This window comes from Etheostoma cragini, chromosome 6 (genome assembly GCF_013103735.1).
Source record: "Etheostoma cragini isolate CJK2018 chromosome 6, CSU_Ecrag_1.0, whole genome shotgun sequence".
NCBI lineage: Eukaryota > Metazoa > Chordata > Actinopteri > Perciformes > Percidae > Etheostoma > Etheostoma cragini.
In genome coordinates this window covers 20,937,304-20,960,763 of record NC_048412.1, presented here as the reverse complement: position 1 = coordinate 20,960,763, position 23,460 = coordinate 20,937,304, and the positions used below count along the sequence as shown (strand labels likewise).

General features: G+C 38.3%; 2 protein-coding genes across 5 annotated transcripts in view; both read left to right on the top strand.

The window, feature by feature from the left end:
- LOC117945877 (mucin-5AC-like) overlaps positions 1 to 3,786 on the top strand; it is a 4,700-nt gene extending 914 nt beyond the window's left edge. The window contains exons 2-9 of the mRNA XM_034873606.1: positions 1 to 209; positions 597 to 716; positions 840 to 862; positions 986 to 1,081; positions 1,714 to 1,876; positions 2,044 to 2,120; positions 2,325 to 2,420; positions 3,168 to 3,786. Coding sequence (XP_034729497.1) covers positions 1 to 209; positions 597 to 716; positions 840 to 862; positions 986 to 1,081; positions 1,714 to 1,876; positions 2,044 to 2,120; positions 2,325 to 2,420; positions 3,168 to 3,419 — 1,036 coding nt within the window. The 3' untranslated portion in view covers positions 3,420 to 3,786. The remainder of the gene's footprint in view (positions 210 to 596; positions 717 to 839; positions 863 to 985; positions 1,082 to 1,713; positions 1,877 to 2,043; positions 2,121 to 2,324; positions 2,421 to 3,167) is intronic.
- Positions 3,787 to 5,825: 2,039 nt separating this feature from the next.
- Positions 5,826 to 23,460, top strand: part of inpp5b (inositol polyphosphate-5-phosphatase B) — a 25,065-nt gene continuing 7,430 nt past the window's right edge. The window contains exons 1-12 of one of the 4 annotated variants that reach the window (XM_034874642.1): positions 5,827 to 6,107; positions 7,094 to 7,173; positions 7,608 to 7,705; positions 7,852 to 7,881; positions 7,991 to 8,101; positions 9,493 to 9,562; positions 9,593 to 9,636; positions 13,716 to 13,806; positions 18,294 to 18,464; positions 19,884 to 19,985; positions 20,255 to 20,369; positions 21,346 to 21,462. In XM_034874642.1, coding sequence (XP_034730533.1) covers positions 6,051 to 6,107; positions 7,094 to 7,173; positions 7,608 to 7,705; positions 7,852 to 7,881; positions 7,991 to 8,101; positions 9,493 to 9,562; positions 9,593 to 9,636; positions 13,716 to 13,806; positions 18,294 to 18,464; positions 19,884 to 19,985; positions 20,255 to 20,369; positions 21,346 to 21,462 — 1,086 coding nt within the window. In that variant the 5' untranslated portion in view covers positions 5,827 to 6,050. Of the gene's footprint in view, positions 6,108 to 7,093; positions 7,174 to 7,607; positions 7,706 to 7,851; positions 7,882 to 7,990; positions 8,106 to 9,492; positions 9,637 to 10,577; positions 10,811 to 13,715; positions 13,807 to 18,293; positions 18,465 to 19,883; positions 19,986 to 20,254; positions 20,370 to 21,345; positions 21,463 to 23,460 lie in introns of those variants that run through there. The other 3 variants (XM_034874641.1, XM_034874644.1, XM_034874643.1) reach the window with 3 other exon arrangements.

Sequence of the window (23,460 nt, the reverse complement as noted above, 5' to 3'; positions counted from 1 at the left end):
ACCCACCCAGTCACCCACAACCACCTCCGGAGGATCAGCATCAACCACTACCACCTCTGGAGGCTCATTATTAAACACCACCACCCAGTCCCCCACACCCACTACCACCTCAGGAGGCATCGCACCCACCCAGTCACCCTCAACCACCTCCGGAGGATCAGTATCAACCACTACCACTCAGTCCCCGGCAACCACTACCACTTCTGGAGGTTCAGCATTAAACACTACCACCCAGTCCCCCGCACCCACTACCACCTCTGGAGGCTTAGCAACCAACCAGTCATCCACAACCACCTCTGGAGGATCAGCATCAACCTCTACCACTCAGTCCCCAGCAACCACTACCACCTCTAGAGGCTCAGCATTAAACACTACCACCCAGTCCCCCGCACCCACTACCACCTCTGGAGGCTTAGCAACCACCCAGTCACCGACAACCATCTTTGGAGACTCGGCATTAACCACTAAATCCCAGTCCCCTGCACCCACTACCACCTCCAGAGGCTCAGCATCAACCACTACCACCCAGTCCCCCGCAACCACAACCAATGTAATCAGTGATACAATTTCAGGAAAACCTTCTGCCTCCTCTACAGTAACCATGATGCAGTCCAGCACCGCCAAGGTCACAGGTGGGACTAGTTCAACTTTCTCAATGACTTCAAACTCTTCCATGACCTCACTGATGTCCACCAGTCTTTCATCAAACTTCAATGGTATGTTTAATTTCACTAAATAACATGTTGTTAACCTCCCAGCTTTATTTAAAAAATTAGAAAACTATTTTTATTTTCATAAAATCTTTATCTTTGATTGTGACACCCATCATTTCGCTACAGGTAGCATGAATGGAACCGCTATGGTAAGTCCTACGCCAATGAGCATTGCAAGTCCACCTTACTAGAGAGAAGTGTAATTTTGCATACGCACGTTTCCCTTTAGTCTCTCATCTTCATCATGTGCCTTTTATCTCACTCAAACACAGATACAATGTCCCTCATTCACATGTAACTACTCAGACTGCTACACAATGTACAACAGTCGGAATGCCACTCGTTGTGCTGCTGGTGACTTTTGTCAGGTAGGGATGCAAATGACAGACAAAACCTCTTGAACTATCTAACACAACTATTTTATATGATTAACAAATTATGATCAAATGTCCTAAAATGCATCACAACCTATGCATGCTCATCCATCAAAATATGCAAATGTTCTGTATTAGTAATCGGTGTATCAGTAACACTTTACTTGAAGTTTTCTACATAAGGGACACCGTCATGAACACATGACACTCACACAACACTGTAATGACACTATAATGACTCTAACCTTAACAATAACCATAACTTGCTATTGCAAAACTTAATGACACTAAAAAAGTGTTATGTCATGACCGTTTATGACTTGTTTATAATGTTTCATGACACGTTCATGAAAAAGTCATGTCACTGTTATGAAGAAAGCTTCAAGTAAAGTGTAACCTAGTAATCCATTGAAGCAACTGAGCATTTAAAAGAGTGGTATCTCTTAATAACTACAACAAGTAAATGCTAATAATCCTTTTGTTATACACTTAACACTTTAAATCTTTATATAATGCAATTCCGTATGGTATTATGTTTTTGTTATATGATCCATAACATTTAGAGAAAGAAAACGGTAAAGGCAATTAAAATGTGTTTTCTAACATGTCATTCTGTCATATATCAGCTGATTAGACAGATGGACATGTGCTACACTGTTAGCTGCAGCGCCTCCTGTGCTAATAGTTGCGTCAACACCTCCCAGACCAACTGCTCTCTGAGTTGCTGCAATTCGACTGGCTGCCTTAATAGCAGTTTTGCTTCCATGATGATGATGATGACAACCACAGGTATGCATCCCATTTCATGACTCTTACAAATGTTTTTTTAAATCATATTCACAATGTCCTAACAAAATGTTACATGTTATCTCTTGAATCATGAAAGTGGGCACTTTAGGTCATAAGTTTGCAATTTCTTTAATATTTTACTCTGATCCACATATCCACAATTATAGTAATTGCAACCACGAAAACAACACCCACCCCAGCCACTACAATGACTGCCACCAGTCCGCAAACAACAGAAAACAATGTAAGGAAAAAGCCACAAATTGTCTTTCTGACTAAAAAAATGTATTAACAATACTGAACTTTAACCAATTCCCAGTGGTTACACTAACATCCTGCCAATTATTATCATTATCATTATTACTAACTATATAACAGTTTGTCAAACATTGTAAGTCAGGTGTGGTGTGAGATTAGTACCATCCTTTCTTCTGTATTGTTTTTTCAGGGAAAGAAATGCCATACAGGTGTATGTGTCGGTACAGATTGCTACACAAAATTCCAAGAAGTCCAAATTTGCTCCGCCTCACAGCCCCACTGTCAGGTGAGAACTGCTCCAGCAACATTAAATACCATGTTACTAAATACAATATTGAAATGTGAAACACTATGGAGTCCAAGTTCTTTTTGGTACATTTCTGCTGGCTTTCTATGTATTTTTTTTTCTTTGTTTAGCATTTCAGCAAAATTGTCCATGCCCCATATGCATCTGGGTTTTTTTCCGCACAAACAAAGACTGCCTTAACCAATTTTTCATTTTAACAATGTAGAAAGGGAGCCAAAATATGAGAAAAAAATTGTTTATCTATTATAAAACTAATAAATGAAAATGGTGGTAAAAGGGTGGTAAAACAATCTTCACAACGTTAACTATTTATACAGACAACTATTGCAGAAAGATTTATGAAAAATGAAAAACAACAAAGAAATGTTTTTTTTTTACATTGCTCAAAGAGATTTTATCCCAAATGTTGTGTGTTTTAGTCAAAAGTCTATGAACGCCTGTAAGTCATGGAAAGTATTAATAATTCAAAGTTTGAAAAAAACAAAAAAATTCAACCAAATAATTTATAGATATAAATGAGATACTGAATGATAGTCACAACTTAACTTCAACTTGTCTCAGATTGTCTGTATAAGATATAAATGTGTTACTATATATAAAACATGCTCAGTGTTTATAACAATGAATGGACAGAAAACAAACATTTTAATATCTCATATTTAGACTTCCAGCCACTTGTTCTGTAGGCCTTGCTCTATTCTTTCTCACTCACTATTGCTTTTGCAGCTGAAAAAGGAAACCAAAGATTCCAGTTTCCAGTGGACAGCAGGTTGCACTAACTGTTCTGGCCAAACCCCATGCAAGACCTCCACAGTACCTCCGTGTGTTCTGGAGTGCTGCAACGCCACCACTTCAGCTTCCTGTCTCATGTTGAACGGCATGCTGAATGTCCCCAATTTCGCCACAAGAGGTCCTCATCTTCACAAAGAATTGATTGCTTCCTTAATTTGCCTGCTCGCCATCACTTGGCTGCAGTGAGTGACTGAGTAAGAGCGTGCTCAGCTGCTGTGCAGGCAATTATGTAATCAGAGCTTTGTGTAATTTGCAGTCCCTCCATTACAATGAGCTTAGCAGTACAGAGGATAACACCACTTCGTTTATTTCACTGATATTCATTTGCGTTTGTAATGTATATATGTATGGAATTATGTAAAGTCTAAATTACAATGATGACTTTGTTTCTTGTTTAATTAAAGTTTCCCAATCACGTTTTATCTCTGGTTCAAGACCAATGAAAAATGTCTTTGAACAGTATTTCTAAATGAAAATCAACTTCAGTAATCAAGAAAAACAGGCCACAAGCAGCTCAGTCTTCACATTTCAGGTGTCAACTACCTTTATATTTCACAAAATGATACATTAAAGAAACTATGTTCTTATTGAAGCTTTAAGAACTCATTTAATTTGAATAGCTTGACTTAAAAAAGCCAACAACAATTTCTAGTTTTGCTTTCCCACTTTAAATGGAATGAAGACCCATTCAGATTTTGGCATGAGTTAGTGAGCCTAAACACAACATTGATTTGTTAACATGGTCATGAATGTTTTATTACCACAACCTATCCCTATCATCTCGAGCTATTGTGAGAGGGACGCAGCTATGACTTTACATGCACTTTATGAAACCCAAATGTTGAGCTGTTACAGAATGTTGTGAAGGTACGCTGAATCATTGCTGTAGATGTTATCATAATGAAATGTGCAATTTAGTACTTTAGGCTACTTTTTGTCTAATATTTTTTGTGAATCGTAAATTGGATGTCTATATTGTGTGGTTTATAAACAAATTTTGTGGTTTACAAAGTATATTTTAAGGTAAATGATGAAATGTTAAATGAAATCAGACTTTAACAAAAAACAATTTATTCTAGTTTTGTGTACTGTATACATTTTGGTTGTGCCTGAAAATGAAATGAATCTAATAAACAATACGTCAGGGAATCATATTTTGATTAAGTCACACATTTGAGTGGGGTGAAACGTGGACATTTCTAATGGCTGACAGCACCTACATGTTCTACAAAGTTCCAGCAGCATTATTTTATTATTACTTTTGTTCATCTTTTTTTTGGTTATGTCCATTTTCCTTTAACCTTTGGCTAACTGAATCAAGTGGTTAGGTGAGTGATTCTTCACATTTTCCAGAAAGTCTAGCTTCCAGGGAACTGTGGTGGAAAGTAATTAAGAAGGTAATATCTATGAAGTACAATTTTTACTTTACCTGAGTATCTCCATATTGTTTTACTTTTAATTCACTACACTTCAGCAGTTGCTGTTTTTTAAAAATAGGATTTTAAATCAAAATAAGCTAATCAAACACAATATACTGCTGTTGTCTTATCTTGTGATCCTTTTATTCAAAAAAGCAGTGTCTAGGTGATGCCCCCTGTCACATTTCAGATGTGTATGAGCTTTTAGCAGTCAGACAGAAGAGACCTTTTACTGACAATACTTCTAGTTTTACATGGAAATTTAAACGCAGGGTCTTCACTTGTAAGCGAGTATTTCTTACATTATTGTATTGGCACTTTTATATAAGAAGCCCAAAGGATATGAATACTTTTTAACCTGATTTGAAACAGTTCTCATACTCAAAGACAAATCTTGCTCTTACAGTTCAGTAAGAATAAGTTTGAGGCCACTCTGCGGAATATTGGACAGTGAATATTGTCCTGTGCTAGAGCTAAAATGATAAATCGTCCAGGCAAGTCTAACTTATCGCAGTCATATTGGTATCAGTGAGCCAATGGGTAGAAAGTGTCAGCCACAGTGTCACCATTACATATAGTTTGTCTTTGGCAGAGCACTGACAATTTGATTTTTACTCTATAAAATGACCCACTCAATATTCTGTTTTTTACATTTACTGTGTCAAGATTGTTGTTTATTTTACTTGTGTATTTCTTTCTTTTTAAAATTACTATATATCATTATCAGATTTTTTAAACACCCAAATATGGATTACAGATTAAGTGAGAGCAAATCCAGCGTAGCCAGTCTGTGTGCATGCCAATGGTGCTTCTGGAAAAATTTAGAACAGTTTTTTTGTTTTTTTTTACTATTTGCTACTTTTTTTGTATTTGCAAATACAAAAAAGTTCACTAACGTACAACGAAAATTTACCCAGAAATGTAATATGATATTTATTTTTTAACTGCATAAATGTATGTGACCCTAACCCTACACATGCATCACAAAAGTGTTAAACCTAATTGACCTGATGGCTCATCCAACCTCCTCGAAAGCTTTGATATAACTTTGCATGAATTGGGATAGGGCTCTATTGTATGACTAATCCTTTTTGGATTAAAAGCCTGAGGACTAATCCAAACCAAACTGAGTTGATGACAGCCCAGGTGTGACGTCACCACGGGTGCTCAAGGAATCAGTGCGTGGCAGGCTGGGTCGGGCCAGCAACGGAGGAAAAAAGAAGAGGAAAACATCTGGGTCGAAAAGTAAAATATAATGTTGGATTACACAAGGCCCCTGAAGTGTCTCTTCTCCTGCGCTGCACTTTGAAAGCAGTAGGATAACTTGAGTTACTCAAACTCCTCCGGATAGTTTCGTCTAGGAAGCGTGGGGGAAGACGTTGTCACACAAGTCGTCACTATGGATCAATCCGTCGCAATTCAAGAAACGTTGGAAAGGGACGAAAACTGCATCATAGTATCCTTTTCGACATTAATGCGGTGATTTGTGGATTGTGAGCACCTCAAACAAAGGCTTAGGCTACCTGCGTCAAACTACATTGAACTAACTCCGTTGTAGAATAATAGGAGAGGACTTTACGGTCAAGTCTCAGCCACATGGTTGACATCCATCTAAATAAACAGTAGGCTACAACCTCACTTAGGCTGTGATTTCAATCTAGGTATTTACAGTGCACGTTTACAGCACCAGTGTAGGTTTAGTCGGGTGTGACTTCGCAGAGATCTTGGGCCAACGTTTGACACTTTTCCTCCACAAGATGGCAACTTTGTGTCAACAGCTGCTGCTTTCTTATGGGTGGTAGTGGTAGTGGTGGAAGACTCCACAACAATACCAATTAAAAAAAAATACTGTAATGGAAGTTCCATCTGTCCTGTGGAAATAAAGGTCTAAAATGTCCAAAAAATAATCTTTAAAAAAAAATACTCGGTCTTGCATTCACAATGTTACTTGGGCTAAGTCAAAGTACCACAAGTAAAAGTACTTTTTATGCAGCAAAATGATATCATATTTGACTATTATTAATGACCATTAACATGCAAGCAGCCTTTTTATTTAATTTAAATGTTGTCAAGGAGAAGCTAAACGTTACACTGCTGGGTGGTTACATCTATAAGATTCTATCATATTTTTATCATGATAATATGGTTGATAGATAAATTATGCATTTGTTATGTAACTTCAGATGTCAAGTAAATATGAATGGGTAAAAAAAGACATTTCCCTGTGAAATGTAGAGGAATTTGCATACAATTGAAATACTCAAGGACATGTACTTAACCAATTGTTATGCTGCAGGAAACAAACGTAAAATGTTGCCCATTGTACTGAAAAAAATAAGTTGAAATGAGAGCAAGGTCATATTTCCTGCTGAAATATCAAAAATGCAACTGAAGGTACACATGAACGTATTTCCTCTGTATCCTTAACTGAACTACAAACATGCTGTCCAATGCGATGTTTTCTTTGATAACTCTACAGAGAGCAGACTGCTGGGATTGGTGGAGTCAACAAAAGAGCATGCGTGAGTTTTAAAAGATACCACATGTAGACGGATCTCATGAAATGGCGTATGTATAACATGCCAATTCGTATGCCACGCCACTTGGCTTAAGAAAGTTGGCGTGTATATTTACACAAAGTCATGACGCCATGTTGCTATAATATAGCTTCTGTGTATTGTCGACTATGGTAGTATTTAAAGCCTTACAATGTAATTTTGTAAGGCGAGGGAGTGACATCATTATGGCATCCAGGGCAAGGCCAGGAACTGGCCTAAAAATAAACACAGAGTTGCATCAACCTGTCTGACACAGTAAAAAAAAATGATATATTATATGACAATGGTAGTAATTACTGCAGCGCTGCAAGGCTGTTGCCTTGCATTGTATATTAATTGTGTCCACCCATGCAAGTTCCCATCCACTGTTAACGTATTCCAATTGTAATATTTTTTAGAATCTTTATTTATACCCATCGAAGGATGGCCATTACTGCTGATGATGTTTCCCTGGAGGACATCATACCCATCTCCCTTGACTTTGCTGTTGTGGAGGGTGAGCTGCTTTCATACTTTTAAATCCAGACTGGCAATTAAAAAGGAGAAATACAAATGTGTTTCTTGAGATAACTATTGTTTCTAGTTAAAAATGACATGGCAGTAATTTGCTCTCACACATTTCTCATGCTGCACTCTTTGTAGTTTCCTCATCAGAGGAACTTGCGGTTGTGGGTGAGTAACCCTCATTCCACTACAGCTCGATCATTATGCGCCACAAAACTGGTACACTGAATGAAACTGAACATTGTGTTTTTTTCCTGTGTTCTTTATCCGATTACAGGAGCCGATACTAAAATGAGAGTAAGCTACCAGGAAGAGGAATTAGAGCTCAGACTTCCTTTTGGGTCCCACTCGCGGCTCTTCCTTAGCGAGGTCAACCGGGCGTGGAGTGGTAGGTCAGCGCTCAGAGATGTGTGACATTTTTACAGGAGAAGAAAGAAAGCCCCTTTTAAAATGAATGCATTTAACTGAGATGACATTGGCAAGGATACCAATGAAAGTTTATTAATTTAGTGCAGTAACATGAACCCTCTCCTCTTTATATACATTTGGGTTTAATAGTTCATATCTTCAGATTTTCTTTTATGAAAGTTGGAGGCCCCCACGTGTGAAGAAATACAACTAGTCTTCTCTAACCCTTTGTTGGGCTGAAACCTGCTCAGCCAGTCTTCAATTGCCTTGAGGTTACATTATGTTGCAAGCTATGAAATGCCTTTGTTTTTTATAATCTGACATTAGTTTACTCCAAAAACCAAATTAAAAAACAATATACAAATACATTTGTGAGACTGTAGGTGGCTGTGGTTCACAACTTATGCCAATTTTAGAACTACAAACCGATGGTGTCACTTCATCTATCAGTCACTGGTTACATGACATATGGCTGACAAAAACGAAAGAGACATGCACAGATAGAGAGAGAAGTGGTGAGGTTTGGATGGTGTACTCTTTAAAACTGCTTAAAAAAGGACTTGTATTTTTCTTTTAAATGCCTGGTGAACTACTTTTTGCTGTTCATCTGAATTGAATGGACCATTGAAAGGTTAATAGACTGTCTGCTTCTGCAAGAGATGTGTCACTTTTGCCACTGGCTCCCTTTTGGTCATGGTGAACACGGACGTCTGATATAAGTCTGATATGTTGTATGTGTTACATTTTTTTGTGGTACTCTAAGATTACCCACACATATTTTAACCTGGTGATGGATACCAGTGATGGAAAGATTAAATGAGCTGGCACCTCTTGTTGTAACAAGGAAGAGTGTGAAAAACAGAAAAGGTAGGCAGCTAAAACAGAGATCTGTTTTACGCACTGTAGCACTTGTATCTTGTAATCACACTTAAAGCAGTAGTGGTTTTACAGACTAGGAGAGGCAGATATGAAAAAGCAAGATATAAAAAGCTTTGAAAATTACCGCTCTTCTTTTAATTTTAGTACAAGTGGAATTGATAAATAAGGGTTTATTGTTCATGCCAAGGATCTGGCCAATTATGTAGTTCTCAAGTCTCTACTTTTACCTGAAGACAAATCAGCACTGTGCAAATTTCAGATCCAGCTGTTGTTACCTTCTCCTCTCCCATATTCTCCATTATTGCAATTATGCTATATTATTATATTACCTTGTTCTCATTCTCTCTCTCTCTCTCTCTCTCTGTCTTTTGATTTGATTTATTTAATTGTATCAAGAATGTCTTACACATGTAAAGACATCAAATACAACTGAGGATAAAAAAACAAAGTCAAGGACTTATTTCCATTGTGGTCCTGTCTTTCTTCCTTCAGATGTTTGCAAGACAACCACACAGGCACCAGAGTTTAAGTGGATCAGCAAGTACCACAAAACCACCAGAGGCCTTGGAGTTCTCAAACAGGCCCTATCTCCCCTAGGCACAACAGTCAACAAACTCAACCAGCACCAGAAAAGAGGTTTGTCATCATTTTATTTGTAGAATTTCCCACCCATTACCTTTATGTCCAATAAAACATACAAATGATGATAAATTGAAATACTGTAGATCTACCAGTATTTGTGCAGTAGATGAAAAATGCTCTTATTTATCTCTTTATCTCTCTTTTTTGAGATAGATAACCGCACACAGATAAAAGTCTACATTAGAGGGTTGCATGATAAAACTGGGTTGTAATTACCAATTCCTTTACACGCAATTGGCCCAACCTGCATATGAGTTGTAACAAATGAACTCATAAGAGAGCCATGTGGAGAAGGAAAACAATCAGACAATCGGTTTGACATGGCTTAGCAGGAAAGAAAGAAAGCTAGGTTTTTACAGGCTTTTAATGAACTGATGTTACATTTTACTGGAATTGTATCATATACAATTTGATGTGACAAATACTGTACATTGATTGATTGATTGATACTGAGGGTCAGTTTGTTCCACATTGGAGCTTAAACAGCATATGCATGCTTTGTTTTGACCCATACCAACATTTGGTTAAACAATGGAGGGTTTTAAAAGTAATGTAGGCCTACCTTCTACCTGTAAAGTAAGCTAATTAGATGATAGGCTACTGGCAGAAAAATAAATAAAAGATCTGCAACAAGATTCCATATGAGATCTCTCAATTCATGCTGTGAAATGTAGGATACACTTTGTATGCAAGTTTGTTTGGATTTGTCTTATATGTTGATGGTCCATTTCACCCAGATTTCATACATTATGTTTTTGCTTGCTAGATTAGAGGCATGCTGTCATTGCATGCAAAAGTATGTGAACGTAGAAAGACATTTTCATACCACATTTTTCATCAAACTGGCCCTTACAGAGAGTTTTAATATAGACGTATTTTAAAGTGTTATTTAAACAAAAGGGTTACATAATGTCTTCTCGGGAGTGCATGAGCTTAACTTCCGGATGTAATACTGATATGATGAAGCATTTTCCGGTCGCATTTTCTGCCTAGTAGATATGTGTTTGTTCGGCCGTCTGTATCTGCAGCGGGCAGCAGCAGGGAAGGTAAACTCCTCCTACTAAAGCGTTAGCATGGGCAGGTCTGACACAAAGTGGACGTTGCTCTTCTGCACAGAATGCGTGGAAGCGGTGCATGGAGTTGTCTAGTGTGATGATGAGAGACTCTGGTATGAAAAATATTCTTAAATGTGTTGAATTTTTTTGAAGTAGTGAAAGAAAGGAAACGCCATCTCATCCCTACATTTAGTATTGAGTCCATGCTAATATGATAGCTTTCTAGCTAATGCTAAAGCAAATAGTAACGCGGGGGTAACGTTAGTTATGCTAACATTAGTTGTTATTTAAAAGAACCTTAGCTTTGCCCAGATTAGCTAAAGGGCCAGTATTCGTCCGGCGGAATAATGGTTATCTTAATAACGTTACTACTAATGTTATCCTGTTGCTACCTCAATATAAGGCTACCGTGAACGTTAGCCCATGTAAACGGTGGATACACTTATTGCTAATGTTTGTCCGTGCTAAATGGTCATGGTGTTGTGTCTGTCTATGTGACAGAAAATGTTACACCTGTTCTCGTTTGTGGTGCAGTAACGTCTTTTATACTGAAAACCGAATTGTCATTTATTGGGATATTGTTTTGTTCTTGCTTCTTAGGCAGTTTGATGCTTTTTTTTCTTGCTGTTTCCGGATAGGGATTTCACTTGTGGCTCACCCTCTAAGTTGTCAGTAAACTTTCTTCCCACTGCCTGGTAACGAAATTGGGTGCTTTCAATCGGCTTTGTCTTCACTTGTGAGAAAAGCCCCCCTGCCATTTTTTGCAATAGTAGATGCAGCTAGCTAACGTTAGATATTAAAAAATATATCACTAAATTGGTTCCTCTACAGTTTATTACTTTTAGTTTAGGGAAGTTGTGCAATGATGAACTTTGTGCACTTGTAGTTATAAAGCTATGACTGTTTTAATACTAAGAGCCTGAGACCTGATAAGACAACGTAACATTGACGCTGACTTGTGATCAACCGCAGCTATAAGGGGCATAGGCGTGTGAAATTGAAGTTAGTCGGACTTCGTACAAGTAACTCCTCTGGTTAAAAGTTTAGTAAAGCTCATTAGCTCAAAGCATGAGCAGGAATGTAAAATATGCCATGAAATATCTTAGGTACTCACACACACAAAACCCTCATGAATAACTCATGTATAACTACCATTTGAGAATTTAAATCAAGTCACATTTGTCTTAATTCTTCTTTTGCAAGTTTGCTTTTTTTTTTTACAAGGATAATCTCAGTTTTGCATGGTACGATGTTTATTGAGTCAATGCTGCTGTTCAAATTTTTCCAGTTACAATGTAGTTTACTGAGGAAACATAACAATTGTCTGTTGTATAGTACTTTTGATGCACCTGCTATTTAAAGCAGTATAGAAGACACATTGTAAATTTGCTGTACCATCAGTGCAAAAAAGGATAAACCTATCTGTAATGGGTTACGGTTTATTAATATGCATGAGTCCACGAATCCAAGGGTTATCAATTTATCTTCATCTTTTTTTATAGGTTAACTCTTGTTTTTCTTTATGTGCACGTGGAGATTTTCACCATCTAAAATGTAGCATGCTGTGCACACTTCCAAAAGCTTTTCACAGTTTGCTAGTGGTTTTCTCAGTCAAACAAAGGGCCATCTACTTTTCTATTCTTTTCCTGTTCACGCAAACAAAAAAAGACACCGGTTTTGAATTATAATTTCAAAAAAGCATGCTTATATTTGACCATGCAAAGCCTAGCCTTTGTTTGTTCTTGGTTTAATGTTTTTTATTTATTTTTTTAGAAAATGAAACAAACTGTGTAAGCATTTCTGACATGTTGACCTTTTCTCTGAGTTGCCTTTGTACAACAAAGAAGCAGCAAAAAATTACGTTGCACCAGTTGTGGTTATAGTGGTAGAAGCATTAGACATTTCAGTTGTAAATGACTCCGACTTTAGTGCTGCATTCGACACAGCTGTGGCAAAAACCACACCCTTCTATCAGAAATTAGGATGTGGGATTACCAAAGCTTTGTCAGTCACACTTATTTTAACTTTAATTTGCATTGTTTGGATAGGATCATTTTAATTTTTTTCCAATCCTTTTTGTTTCACAGGTTTATCCTGTTTTTGATTTCCTTACCCCTGTGACCTTGTTCGGAAAATAGTTGTATAATTTTATTAGTAGTAGTACCGTCATCATGATATGATCCCATGTACAGTCATAATGTCAGTGTATTTAAGCCTCTGTTTTTTGCGTTAAATGCTGCTCAAACACATCGGAAAACATGCATCAGGGATTGTGATGTTGTGATGAGACAAACTGGCTTTCAGTTTGCCAAGTTGAGGTAATGTTCATAAAAAGATTATAAACATGGACAACTATTTGTGTATCTCATCTTTTGGCTCATTAAGCAGTGCTGTTGTTCAGGTTCACTCTTATGGTAGCTTGCTATAACTTTGCAGAGTTAATTTTCCTGCTCAAAGAACTTGGCTTTGTCTTTCAGAGTAGCCAGCTGTGTTCCCTGCCAAGCTGCAGGAGACAGGGGCCATGCTGTCTCATACTTCACACTCGCCCATTAAATCCAGCTACTTAGGATGCAATAACTGTAACCGACTGCAAAAGGCAGCCTTAGACGATTGACTACAACAACCAAGCTCTGACTTTGCACTTTTATGATTTATGCGTGTGTTACTATTGTTTTTATTCTTAGTCATACTTAGCTTTAATTTATTCTCCTTCTTAATTATTAAAGAGTTGAAATATGTGTTTGCTCATGGTTGGGTTCTTTCTTATTTGTGTAAGTCCTCCCAGGTTGTCAATACCTCAGGCAGAGTTTAAGATAATGTCGATGGGAAGGTCTCCCAGCAGCTGCCAAGACACTTGTTCTTAACTGGCAAACTTTAAACAATATATACATTTTTTATTCAAAGTGCAGGCAGTTCTGATACAGGATCGCTGGCATTTACCTTTTATGCTTTTGTGTTCCATTGTTATAAAAAAAAAAAAATTGAATCTTCCGTTTCTCTCCCGCTCTTCCCGGACAGAGAAATCATCAGACCAAAAGGGAACCATAGAAGGGGAGAAAGGTTCTAACAGTGGCACGCACAAGTCCAAAGCATATTCCAGCCCAGAGAGGTAAGGCCTTCTTATTAATGTGGGACCTCTCAAAACCAAAAACTCTTTACATGATTGTGTTTTTAAGGTAATCGATGAAATGAAATCAAAGTTATTTAAAAATGTTATTAAGAACAGGGTGAATCAAGGTCGCGATTTTATAACTGTAAATTGTGCAGGCCTACCAATAAACAAAGTGAACGTTCTTGCGTGGTTAGTCTTAATGCATTTTTGTTTGCTTTGATTTTTCTTCACGTAAAATGAAACCGAACCAAGTTGAAACCTTTTCAAGTTTACATATTCAATACAAAACTTTACATTCAGTGTCACCCAAATGTTTTTTGCGTCCTTAAGGCTCATCAAAAATGTTACATGCTTTTCAATCTGCAAAGCTGATTGTTTTTTATTTTGAACACTGTTTATATTCATGTTTTCTTGCTAGCTGTCTTCTTTCCTGCTTTTTGTTCGGGGCATTGCTGCTTTTCTTGGTGCGTCAACGCCGCCTGGATCAGTGGAATAGCGTGAATCTACACCTTTGCTTTTACTCAAGTAAAAGTATTAAATTAGGAATTTCTAAGATGACACTCAGTAAAGCCTAAAACATACTATGTACTTAGTGTGTGAAGTATGAGTACATTCCTTCTTTCCTTTCCTCAGTCAATTTTAACACACACACTGCGTACGTGCCCTGCAGCAGTTTGGTGACAGTGTTTAATTTTTCTTTTTAAAGTTGTTAAAGTCTAAAATGTAAATTAAAGGGGAACTATGCAGTTTTTTTAGCTTAAATTACCTTAACTGAACAGCTTTGGAGTCATTAGAATGGTTAAGTGACTTTTGTTTTAGGTGAATGGTGGTCGTCTTGCTTCTCCTTAGCACTGTGAGCGGAAAAAACACCCAAACCTTTTGTGACATATTATACAAATGTCTAATCCTTCATTTGATGCCTTTTTTTTTTAGATTTTTCCATTTTTTTCCATCTTTTCTTGGCTTCTTTATGCTTTTTTTATTTATATATTATTACTGAAGGCATCAAAACTATGAATGAACACATATGGAATTAGGTACTTACCAAAAAAGTGTAAAATAACTAAAAACATGTCTTATATTATAGTTTCTTCAAAATAGCCACCCTCGGCTCTGATTACTGCTTTGCACACTCTTGGCATTCTCTTGATGAGCTTCAAGAGGTAGTCACCTGAAATGGTTTTCCAACAGTCTTGAAGGAGTTCCCAGAGATGCTTAGCACTTGTTGGCCCTTTTGCCTTTACTCTGGGCTCCAGCTCTCCCCAAACCGTCTCGATTTGGTTCAGGTCCGGTGACTGTGGAGGCCCCAACACAGCCTGGAGGTGTGTTTGGGGTCATTGTCCTGTTAAAAATAAATGATGGTCCAACTAAACGCAAACTGGATGGGATGGCATGCCGCTGCAGGATGCTGTGTTAGCCATGCTGGTTCAGTATGCCTTCAATTTGGAATAAATCCCTAACAGTGTCACAACCAAAGCACCACCACACCATCACACCTCCACCTCCATGCTTCACGGTAGAAACCAGGCATGTAGAATCCATCCGGTCACTTTAAACAAAGACACGGCCAAAGATCCAAAGATCTCAAATTTGGACTAATCAGACTAAAGCACAGGTTTCCACTGGTCTAATGTTTATTCCTTGTGTTTCTTGGCCCAACAAATGTCTTCTGCTTCTTACCTCTTCTTAGCAGTGGTTTCCTAGCTGCCATTAGAACATGAAGGCCTGATTGGCACATGTCTCTTCTTAACAGTTGTTCTAGAGATGTGTCTGCTGCTATAACTCTGTGTGGTATTCACCTGGTAACTAATCTGAGCTGCTGTTTATTTGCGATTTCTGAGGCTGGTGACTCGGATGAACTTAACCTCAGCAGCAGAGGTGACTCTTGGTCTTCTTTCCTAGGGCGGTCCTCATTTGAGCCAGTTTTGTTGTAGCTCTTGATGGTTTTTGCAACAACACTTGGGGACACTTTCAAAGTTTTTGCAACTTTCAGGACCAATAGACCTTCATTTCTCAAAGTAATATTGCCCACTCTTTTCACTTTACTTAGCTGATTGGTTCTTGCCAAAAAATGAATTCTACCAGTTGTCCTTTAGGGCTGTTGGCTGTGTGTCAACCTGACTTCTGCACAAATAAACTGATGGTCCAAACCCCATTAATAAGGCAAGAAATTCCACTAATTAACCCTGACAAGGCACACCTGTGAAGTGAAAACCATTTCAGGTGACTACCTCATTGAGAGAACACCAAGGGTTTGCAGCACTATCAAAAAAGCAAAGGTTGGCTAATTTGAGGAATCTAAAATATAAGACCTATTTAGGAGTTATTTCACACTTTTTCTTTTAAGTACATAATTTCATATGTGTTTATTCATAGTTTCGATGCCTTCAGTGATAATCAACAATGCAAATAGTCATGAAAATAAAGGAAACTCATTGAATGAGAAGGTGTAACCAAACTTATGCGTACACAAACGACTGCCTAAGTTTAAGGAATGTGACCCATATACAGCACCCTCTGCGGTGTGTGTGTGTGTGTGTGTGTGTGTGTGTGTGTGTGTGTGTGTGTGTGTATTTCAACAAGATAGCTTACTACACTACAGCTCATTTCAGACCACCGCACGAAAATGTTTTCTTTGTTTTTGTTACATAATGTACGTTTGGATTGCATTTCATGTTGCAATTCTGTCTGCAGTAGGACATGATTCAAGGTGCAAGCTACAATAGCTAACACCGGCAGTCTGAAATAAAACATGATCCATTGTCTATTTGATAATTTACATGTTTTCTTGCGGTGGCCTTCCTTTTATTGAGCAGTGAAAGTGATTCTATGATCCAGGAGATGATAAGCAGATATGTGATCGGTTTAAAATAGGGCATATTCTACTTTCTTATGATACTATTTAGTTAGTTGATACTAAGCGGGAATTACTTTTCAGAGGGGACCTATCTTCTAAGTATTTTAAGTTTGTTCTCTGATTCAGATACTCCTCCGTCTCCAATACGTTTTGTGAGTATCCCTGCATATGGCGAGGACAATATCGTCAAAAAGCATTTACTTTTCTAATCATTTTGAGAAATGTACTTCTGTCTTACACGTATAGTAAGGATGTAGAGAGTTTGTGAAAATTTAGTCAGGCAGAGAAGATATGGTGCATGACCTGAGGTATGTTAAGTATATTTAAACTAATAGGGTAATCTGTTAAAAACTGCTTCATACTAAAATTATTTCAGGAGGAGAAAAGAATGAATACTCACCTTTGTCTGAAGGGATCACTGCACTTTTATTCAGGAACCGGCTAACAAGGTAGCGATGGAGTTTTTTCACAGTATTGTCATGGCTGAGCCGGCAAAAGCAAGCAGAAAGCTACGAAAGCATTGTCAGAGGAACAGAGAAAGAGGAAAAGGCAGACAGACTGAGCTATGTCACTTTTGGAATGAATGCCTGTACTCTATAGACGGAGTTTAGTTACAGCATATTGCTGGAATATTTCAAGGTTCAGCAATATTACATGTCTTTCTCTCCCTTCAGCTTCATTCCATATTGACTGCATTGGAATAGAGCTTTCTAGCCTGGGTTCCTGTTGTCACTGTCACAGCAGACTGCAGTGTTTTCATATATATATATATATATATATATATATATATATATATATATACACACACACACACACACACACTGGGAAGAACAAGTATTTGATACACTGCTGAATTTGCAGGTTTTCCTACTTACAAAGCATGTAGAGGTCTGTGATTTTGTTTATTATAGGTACACTTGAACTTTGAGAGGCAGAATCTAAAACAAAAATCCAGAAAATCACGTTGTATGATTTTTAAATAATGGATTTGCATTTTCTTGTATGACATTAGTATTTGAAAAGCAGAACTTTATATTTGGTACAGAAACCTTTGTTTGCAATTAGAGAGATCATACGTTTCCTGTACTTCTTGACCAGGTTTGCACACACTGCAGCAGGGATTTTGACCCTCTCCTCCATACAGACCTTCTCCAGATCCATCAGGTTTTGGGTCTGTCGCTGGGCAATGCAGACTTTCAGCTCCCTCCAAAGATTTTCTTTTGGGTTCAGGTCTGGAGACTGGCTGGAGAACCTTGAGATTCTTCTTACGGAGCCACTCCTTAGTCGCCCTCGTTGTGTGTTTGGGGTTGTGTATATAATATGTCACTTTTAAAGCTGGTTTGCCTGTAAGCCCCTGTTATTTCCGAACAAGCAAGGTAGCATTTAATAGGCTATCTAGTCCAGCGCAATGCTCACTCCACGTAAAACCTTGTTGTTCACTCCCGAGCCTGTTTGTAACCGTGTAAGGCTATAAATGTGAACAGGCAATACATACAAGCATACAAACAAACAAATGCACAGTTAATGTTTAATTGTTTACTCTGAGATCTCACAAAAGGACCCTAATTCTATCTCTCTGTCTTTCATTCCCACGCCTAACTTTTATTTCTACTCTGCTATTGTTCAGTCAGAGCACCTTCAGTCGAGAGGACCGGCATGACCTTGTGCGCTCCTCAAGCCACACCCCGTCTAACAAAGCTCAGATACTGGCCATGCCGCAGTTTGGCCTGCGCGACAACCTCATCAGGTGTGAGCTGCTGAAAAATGAGGACTTTTATACTTATCCGGAGGACTTCAGGTACTTGACTCTTAACTGCTTGTTTTGTCCACAGTGTAACTGAGCACACAGCACAGTTTGGATCCTAGAAGTGTTATGTAAAAAGAATGAGTTAACCAACTGTGGGTTTGTATTTCTGGGAACTTAGCTCTTTGCCAATCACGCTGCACTGTCTCAGACGTGCACCGTCATTAATTTCCTTGTAGAGGCCTAGAGATTTTAATTGAGGGTTTTTGTTTCTGTCAGATGGTTGAAAAAGAAGCATTTACGGAAGTCAGTGTCATGGTTTAGCTATGATGCTGACACTGCCTCCTGCTGGTACATCTGGGCCTCAATATGTACAGCCATATAAAGATTATAGAAAAGAATAAACCGTTACACAAACGTTCACACAGACATTCACTCTGTGTGTGTGTGTGTGTGTGTGTGTGTGTATATATATGTGTGTGTGTATGCATGTATATGTGTATGTGCTAGAACACATGCAATGCCTGCTTTCATCTACTATTACAGTACATACTGAGAATGTACTGAGTATGTCTGATGATTTCCTGAAGCTCAGCAAAGCAGCACTCAAAGATTATTCTATAAAGACAGCTTCAGCATCTTTCCAGGTAGCTGAGGGTAGGGCCAATAGGGCAGAAAGTGTTGTACAGTGTGTGCAGTCATCACAAAATACGGCTCACCCTTTGCAGCAGCAAGAGCAAAGCAGCAGCTTCCTGAAGGTCAGAGAAGAAAGCTATTGAATGAAAGGAAGCTGATTTTTAATCTGGACCTGCAGAATAAATCTCAGTGGGGAGGTAAATGACTAGGGTTGGTTTTCTCCCTCATACCATTTCTCACAATTTAGGTGCACTTCAACAAGCCACTACAGTTCCAATGGGGCGGCTCAGACAATGTGACTATTTTTATTCTGCACTGTAGCTTTGCACTGTAGACAGTTCAGAGGTGTAACTGTATATGAGTGTAAGGCCTGGGGTATACTTAATCAGAACTAGTTCTTAAAAGAGAGTATGTCAAACCCTGGCTCCTTTCTTACCTCTGCAAACATGTACAGTGTGAATGTCGTATTGTACGTTTTAGAAAGTTACTCCCTTATCCGACGTTGGGACGAGGCTCCTGAAACTATTCTAACATCCGATAAGACATTTTGATTGAGTGTACTATCCTATGAATGAATTGGAACATTGCTGGAATAAGGCAGTTCTCATTCAACCTACATATCATAACATTTCTAGAAATGAGCTAGTGAGTACGCATTAAAGCATCGGACTATAGATTGAGGTCATTGTTTGACTATTTTACTCTCCCGTGATGTGAACTGTAAACTACAAAAAAACTCAGTCAGCAGAATAAACTCAAAATAGTTGGCAAACAAACTATGGCTCTATAGTCCCTCTCCTTTGTGTCAACTTCTTATTTCGCCCCGTTCTGTTTCAGCTTTTTTCTCGGCACATACAATGTGAATGGACAGACACCAAAGGAAAGCCTCCATCCTTGGCTGAGCTGCACTCTGAACCCTCCAGACATGTACTGCATTGGGTAAGTCCCATTCTTCCTGCTGGAGAATAGCCTTGCAATTCTCCACTTAATCCCATTACACAGACATATAGTGCTCTGACAGATCTATGCAACCGTTGATTCGGTTTTAGGTACGAGAATATGCCCACCCCCAGATTCAGCACTGTGTAATCCTGCCTACATTCCAGTTTAGTACTTTGGTGTGAAAGAGTAAACAAGTTTTGAGAATACCATGAAAGTACTGGGTAAAGCTCAAACATCAAAACTCTACAATTTGTCCTTCCTGATAGTTTTCAGGAGCTTGACCTCAGCAAAGAGGCTTTCTTCTTCAATGACACCCCCAAAGAGCTGGAATGGACGAAGGCTGTGTCCGAGGCCTTGCATCCAGATGCCAAGTATGCTTTAGTAAGGAAGTCTTTTTTCTTTCTTTATCTTGTTTTTCCTTTTATTAATATAGTTATTAACCACAAGTTGGTATTTGAACTGGGCCTGTGCAAAGCCCACTGCAATTTGTCTGTAGAGCTTGTTCAGCATTTTCTTACATGGAGGTGTTTAGCATATTCTTCTTTAATTGTGGTTTTTTATGATTAACAATGTTTAATTTATTTTGAACATAAAACAATATGCACAATGAACATATGAACATATTCCACCCCCCCTTGTCATCACCATCCACCCAGTCAAAAAACAAGAAAAGATGACATAGTAACTGCAATATTCAAGACCATAAATCAAAAATAATAACAAAGACAATAAACTACAAACCAAATATACATATGTAGAAATGACAACAGCATAAGCACATTCTTTGATTGTGTTTGAAGTATTGTGTTGCAGTAAACTGGCAGATAACTAAGCAGCAATTTCTGCTTGTAGCCATTGTAACTGTCTACATATCATGCATTAAAAAAGTTCATTACATGGATTATCACATAGGATATTCATAAGGAACAATCATGTTATCCCCGCTTATTTGATGAAGCTTAGTCTGGCCTTATATTTTAAGTAACTTTTTGGTCTTTCTCTTTTTATTCTGTCATCTACTTCCCTTTCCGAGAATGCTGATTCAGACCCTAGATTTCTGGCTTCCTCCCTTCTTAGTTGGGCTGATTTTTACTAGTCAATTTAGAGCTAACGGGCCTGTAGGCAGATTATTGACTGGTTGCACAAGGATAGGTTTACATGGTTTAAGTTAAAAAAAAAACCTTATTTTTGTTGTATGGCTGGTGGAAGCATTGACTGAAGTGTCTTTTGATTGCTGAGAAGCATCACATACACGCTTGGTGGAATCTAGTGTTAACCTTCCTCTGTGAATTGTCATGTATCTTTTGCCTTTCCTGTATGAAAGGACACTCGTCAATCTAGTCATCTTTTTCTACAGGTAAAGTTGGTGCGTCTGGTGGGCATCATGCTTATCTTCTATGTAAAGAAGGAGCATGCAGAGTTCATCTCTGATGTGGAGGCTGAGACTGTGGGCACCGGCATCATGGGAAGGATGGTAAGGACTAATTTCACTGGTCTTATCCTTTCAGGCTCTGGTTCTTATGTAGATTCACTGGTGTTGTGTATATTATAAGATATTGAATCATAAACAGCGCTGAGTTGTTGAGAGTAGAATTGCACCAATGTTGTTTTTTTTGTCATCGTGACGATCATCAATGAGCCATGTCAGTCTATCTTAAAATTCTAAAATCCAGAACTTTAAGGCCTTGAAACGTCTTAAAAACGGACAGATTTTCATTCAAGGTTTTAAATTTAATTTAGTCAGATCTAAAAAAGGTTTTACCCTCGTTCATTTCCAGAAACACTGGCTTCAGAAAGAAAAAGTATTGAGTTGTAGCCTGCAAAGTGGAGCAAAGGCCGTCAATCACCAGTGATTGTAAGTGCATGTCGGACAACAGGGCGGACACGCATTTCACACCGTGAGCGGGAACATGCACATGTAGCAGAATAGAGAAGAGGGGAAAAAAGCAGATGCTGGACAAACCAGAATCAGCTACATGGACGTCCTACAGTCCTAGTCTAGCCCTCACTAACATCTAGAGTCTTTGCTCTGTAATAAAACCAGCAGAACACTGCCCTCAGAACGTTGGTTTGGTGTGTGGTAGTTCTTTCTAGGGGATGGTTGTGTTGTTATGTACGCTGTTAGAAAACTGCAAATCCTGTGATAAATGCAATACCTGCCTGCTAAATATGTCTGCATGTCCTCAGAGTTTGTTAAAGTTTGGCTAGGCCTATGTGTTGAAATAGGATTGTGTACCTTTAATAAGACATGGATAGATCACCGCGATTTCCGCTTTTGGTTACAAGTGGTACCTTTTTTCTTTTCTTTTCTTTTCGGTAATGCGTTGTGTAGGTCGTAAATTTCAATCTTTATGGTCTTAAAATGTAAATTTGACTTACTAAAGCAGGAACCAGCCAATTAGATCAATTTTTTATGTTGTTTTGTTATAGTGGCTGTTATAGCTGTATTAAAGTATAGGTCAGTTTGACTGCTTTGTCATGTACTGGGATCTTAGAATGAATAAAGAATCACTAAAAGTAAATCTTGTTGGTTTCTTATTCTGTCAACAACATGCTTTTACTTAGTCTGTTTAATCAACATAGCAGTAAAAAGAACTCCCAAGGAGCCTTGCAACATGTATATTGCAGTAAGCCAGTAAGGGCGACTGAAATTCCCAATATTATACCATCTGACTATCACGGTCATACGGGCGGATGCTCTCTAAAGTAGTTTGCGTCACCTGGTATTTGGGTGCTTCTTTCTCTGCCTTTTTCACTCGGAAGTCAGCTCAACAAACTTGCCCTACCCCGTTGCGTGATGCGTCTTTAAAGAGCCTCTATTATACACCTTTTCAACATATTTGTAATCATGGGGGTCTCCTAAAATAGGTTCACGTGCTTTGAGGTTAAAAAAATAAAACTGCAATGCCTCCACCTCAAACACTCTGTCTGAGCTCTTGGCCTGCCTTTCTGAAAAGCCCAGTCTGATCTGATCGGTTAGCTTGGCCACTCTGTTGTGATTGGTCAACCAAATTCAAACAATCCACTGGGCGGCCTGTGCTTGCTCAGGCAGCACCAGTGGGCAGAACATTTGAAAAACTGGGCTGACTTTCTCAATAAATTATATATATATTTAATTGAGGAATTACAAACAGGAAGGTGGGTGAGGTGTTTCCAGGCTGTTTGGGGGGAAAAGTGCTGTCTGTGGAGGTTTCTCACATACTGAACATCAGTCCTTGTTGTTTTCTGATTCACTCTCTTTTATCTTGGTTTGTATCAAATATAAGTATTTATTTATTTATGTATGTATTTCTGTGCAGAGTTTCAAAACATTTCCAGGCATCAGATAGCAAAAATGTCTACATCGATTTGTTTTGATACATTTTTAGTATCACCGTTGTTGTCTTTGGCTTAACATTAATAATAATAATAATAATACATTTTATTTAACAGCGCCTTTCTAACACTCAAGGACGCTTTACAGACAATAAAA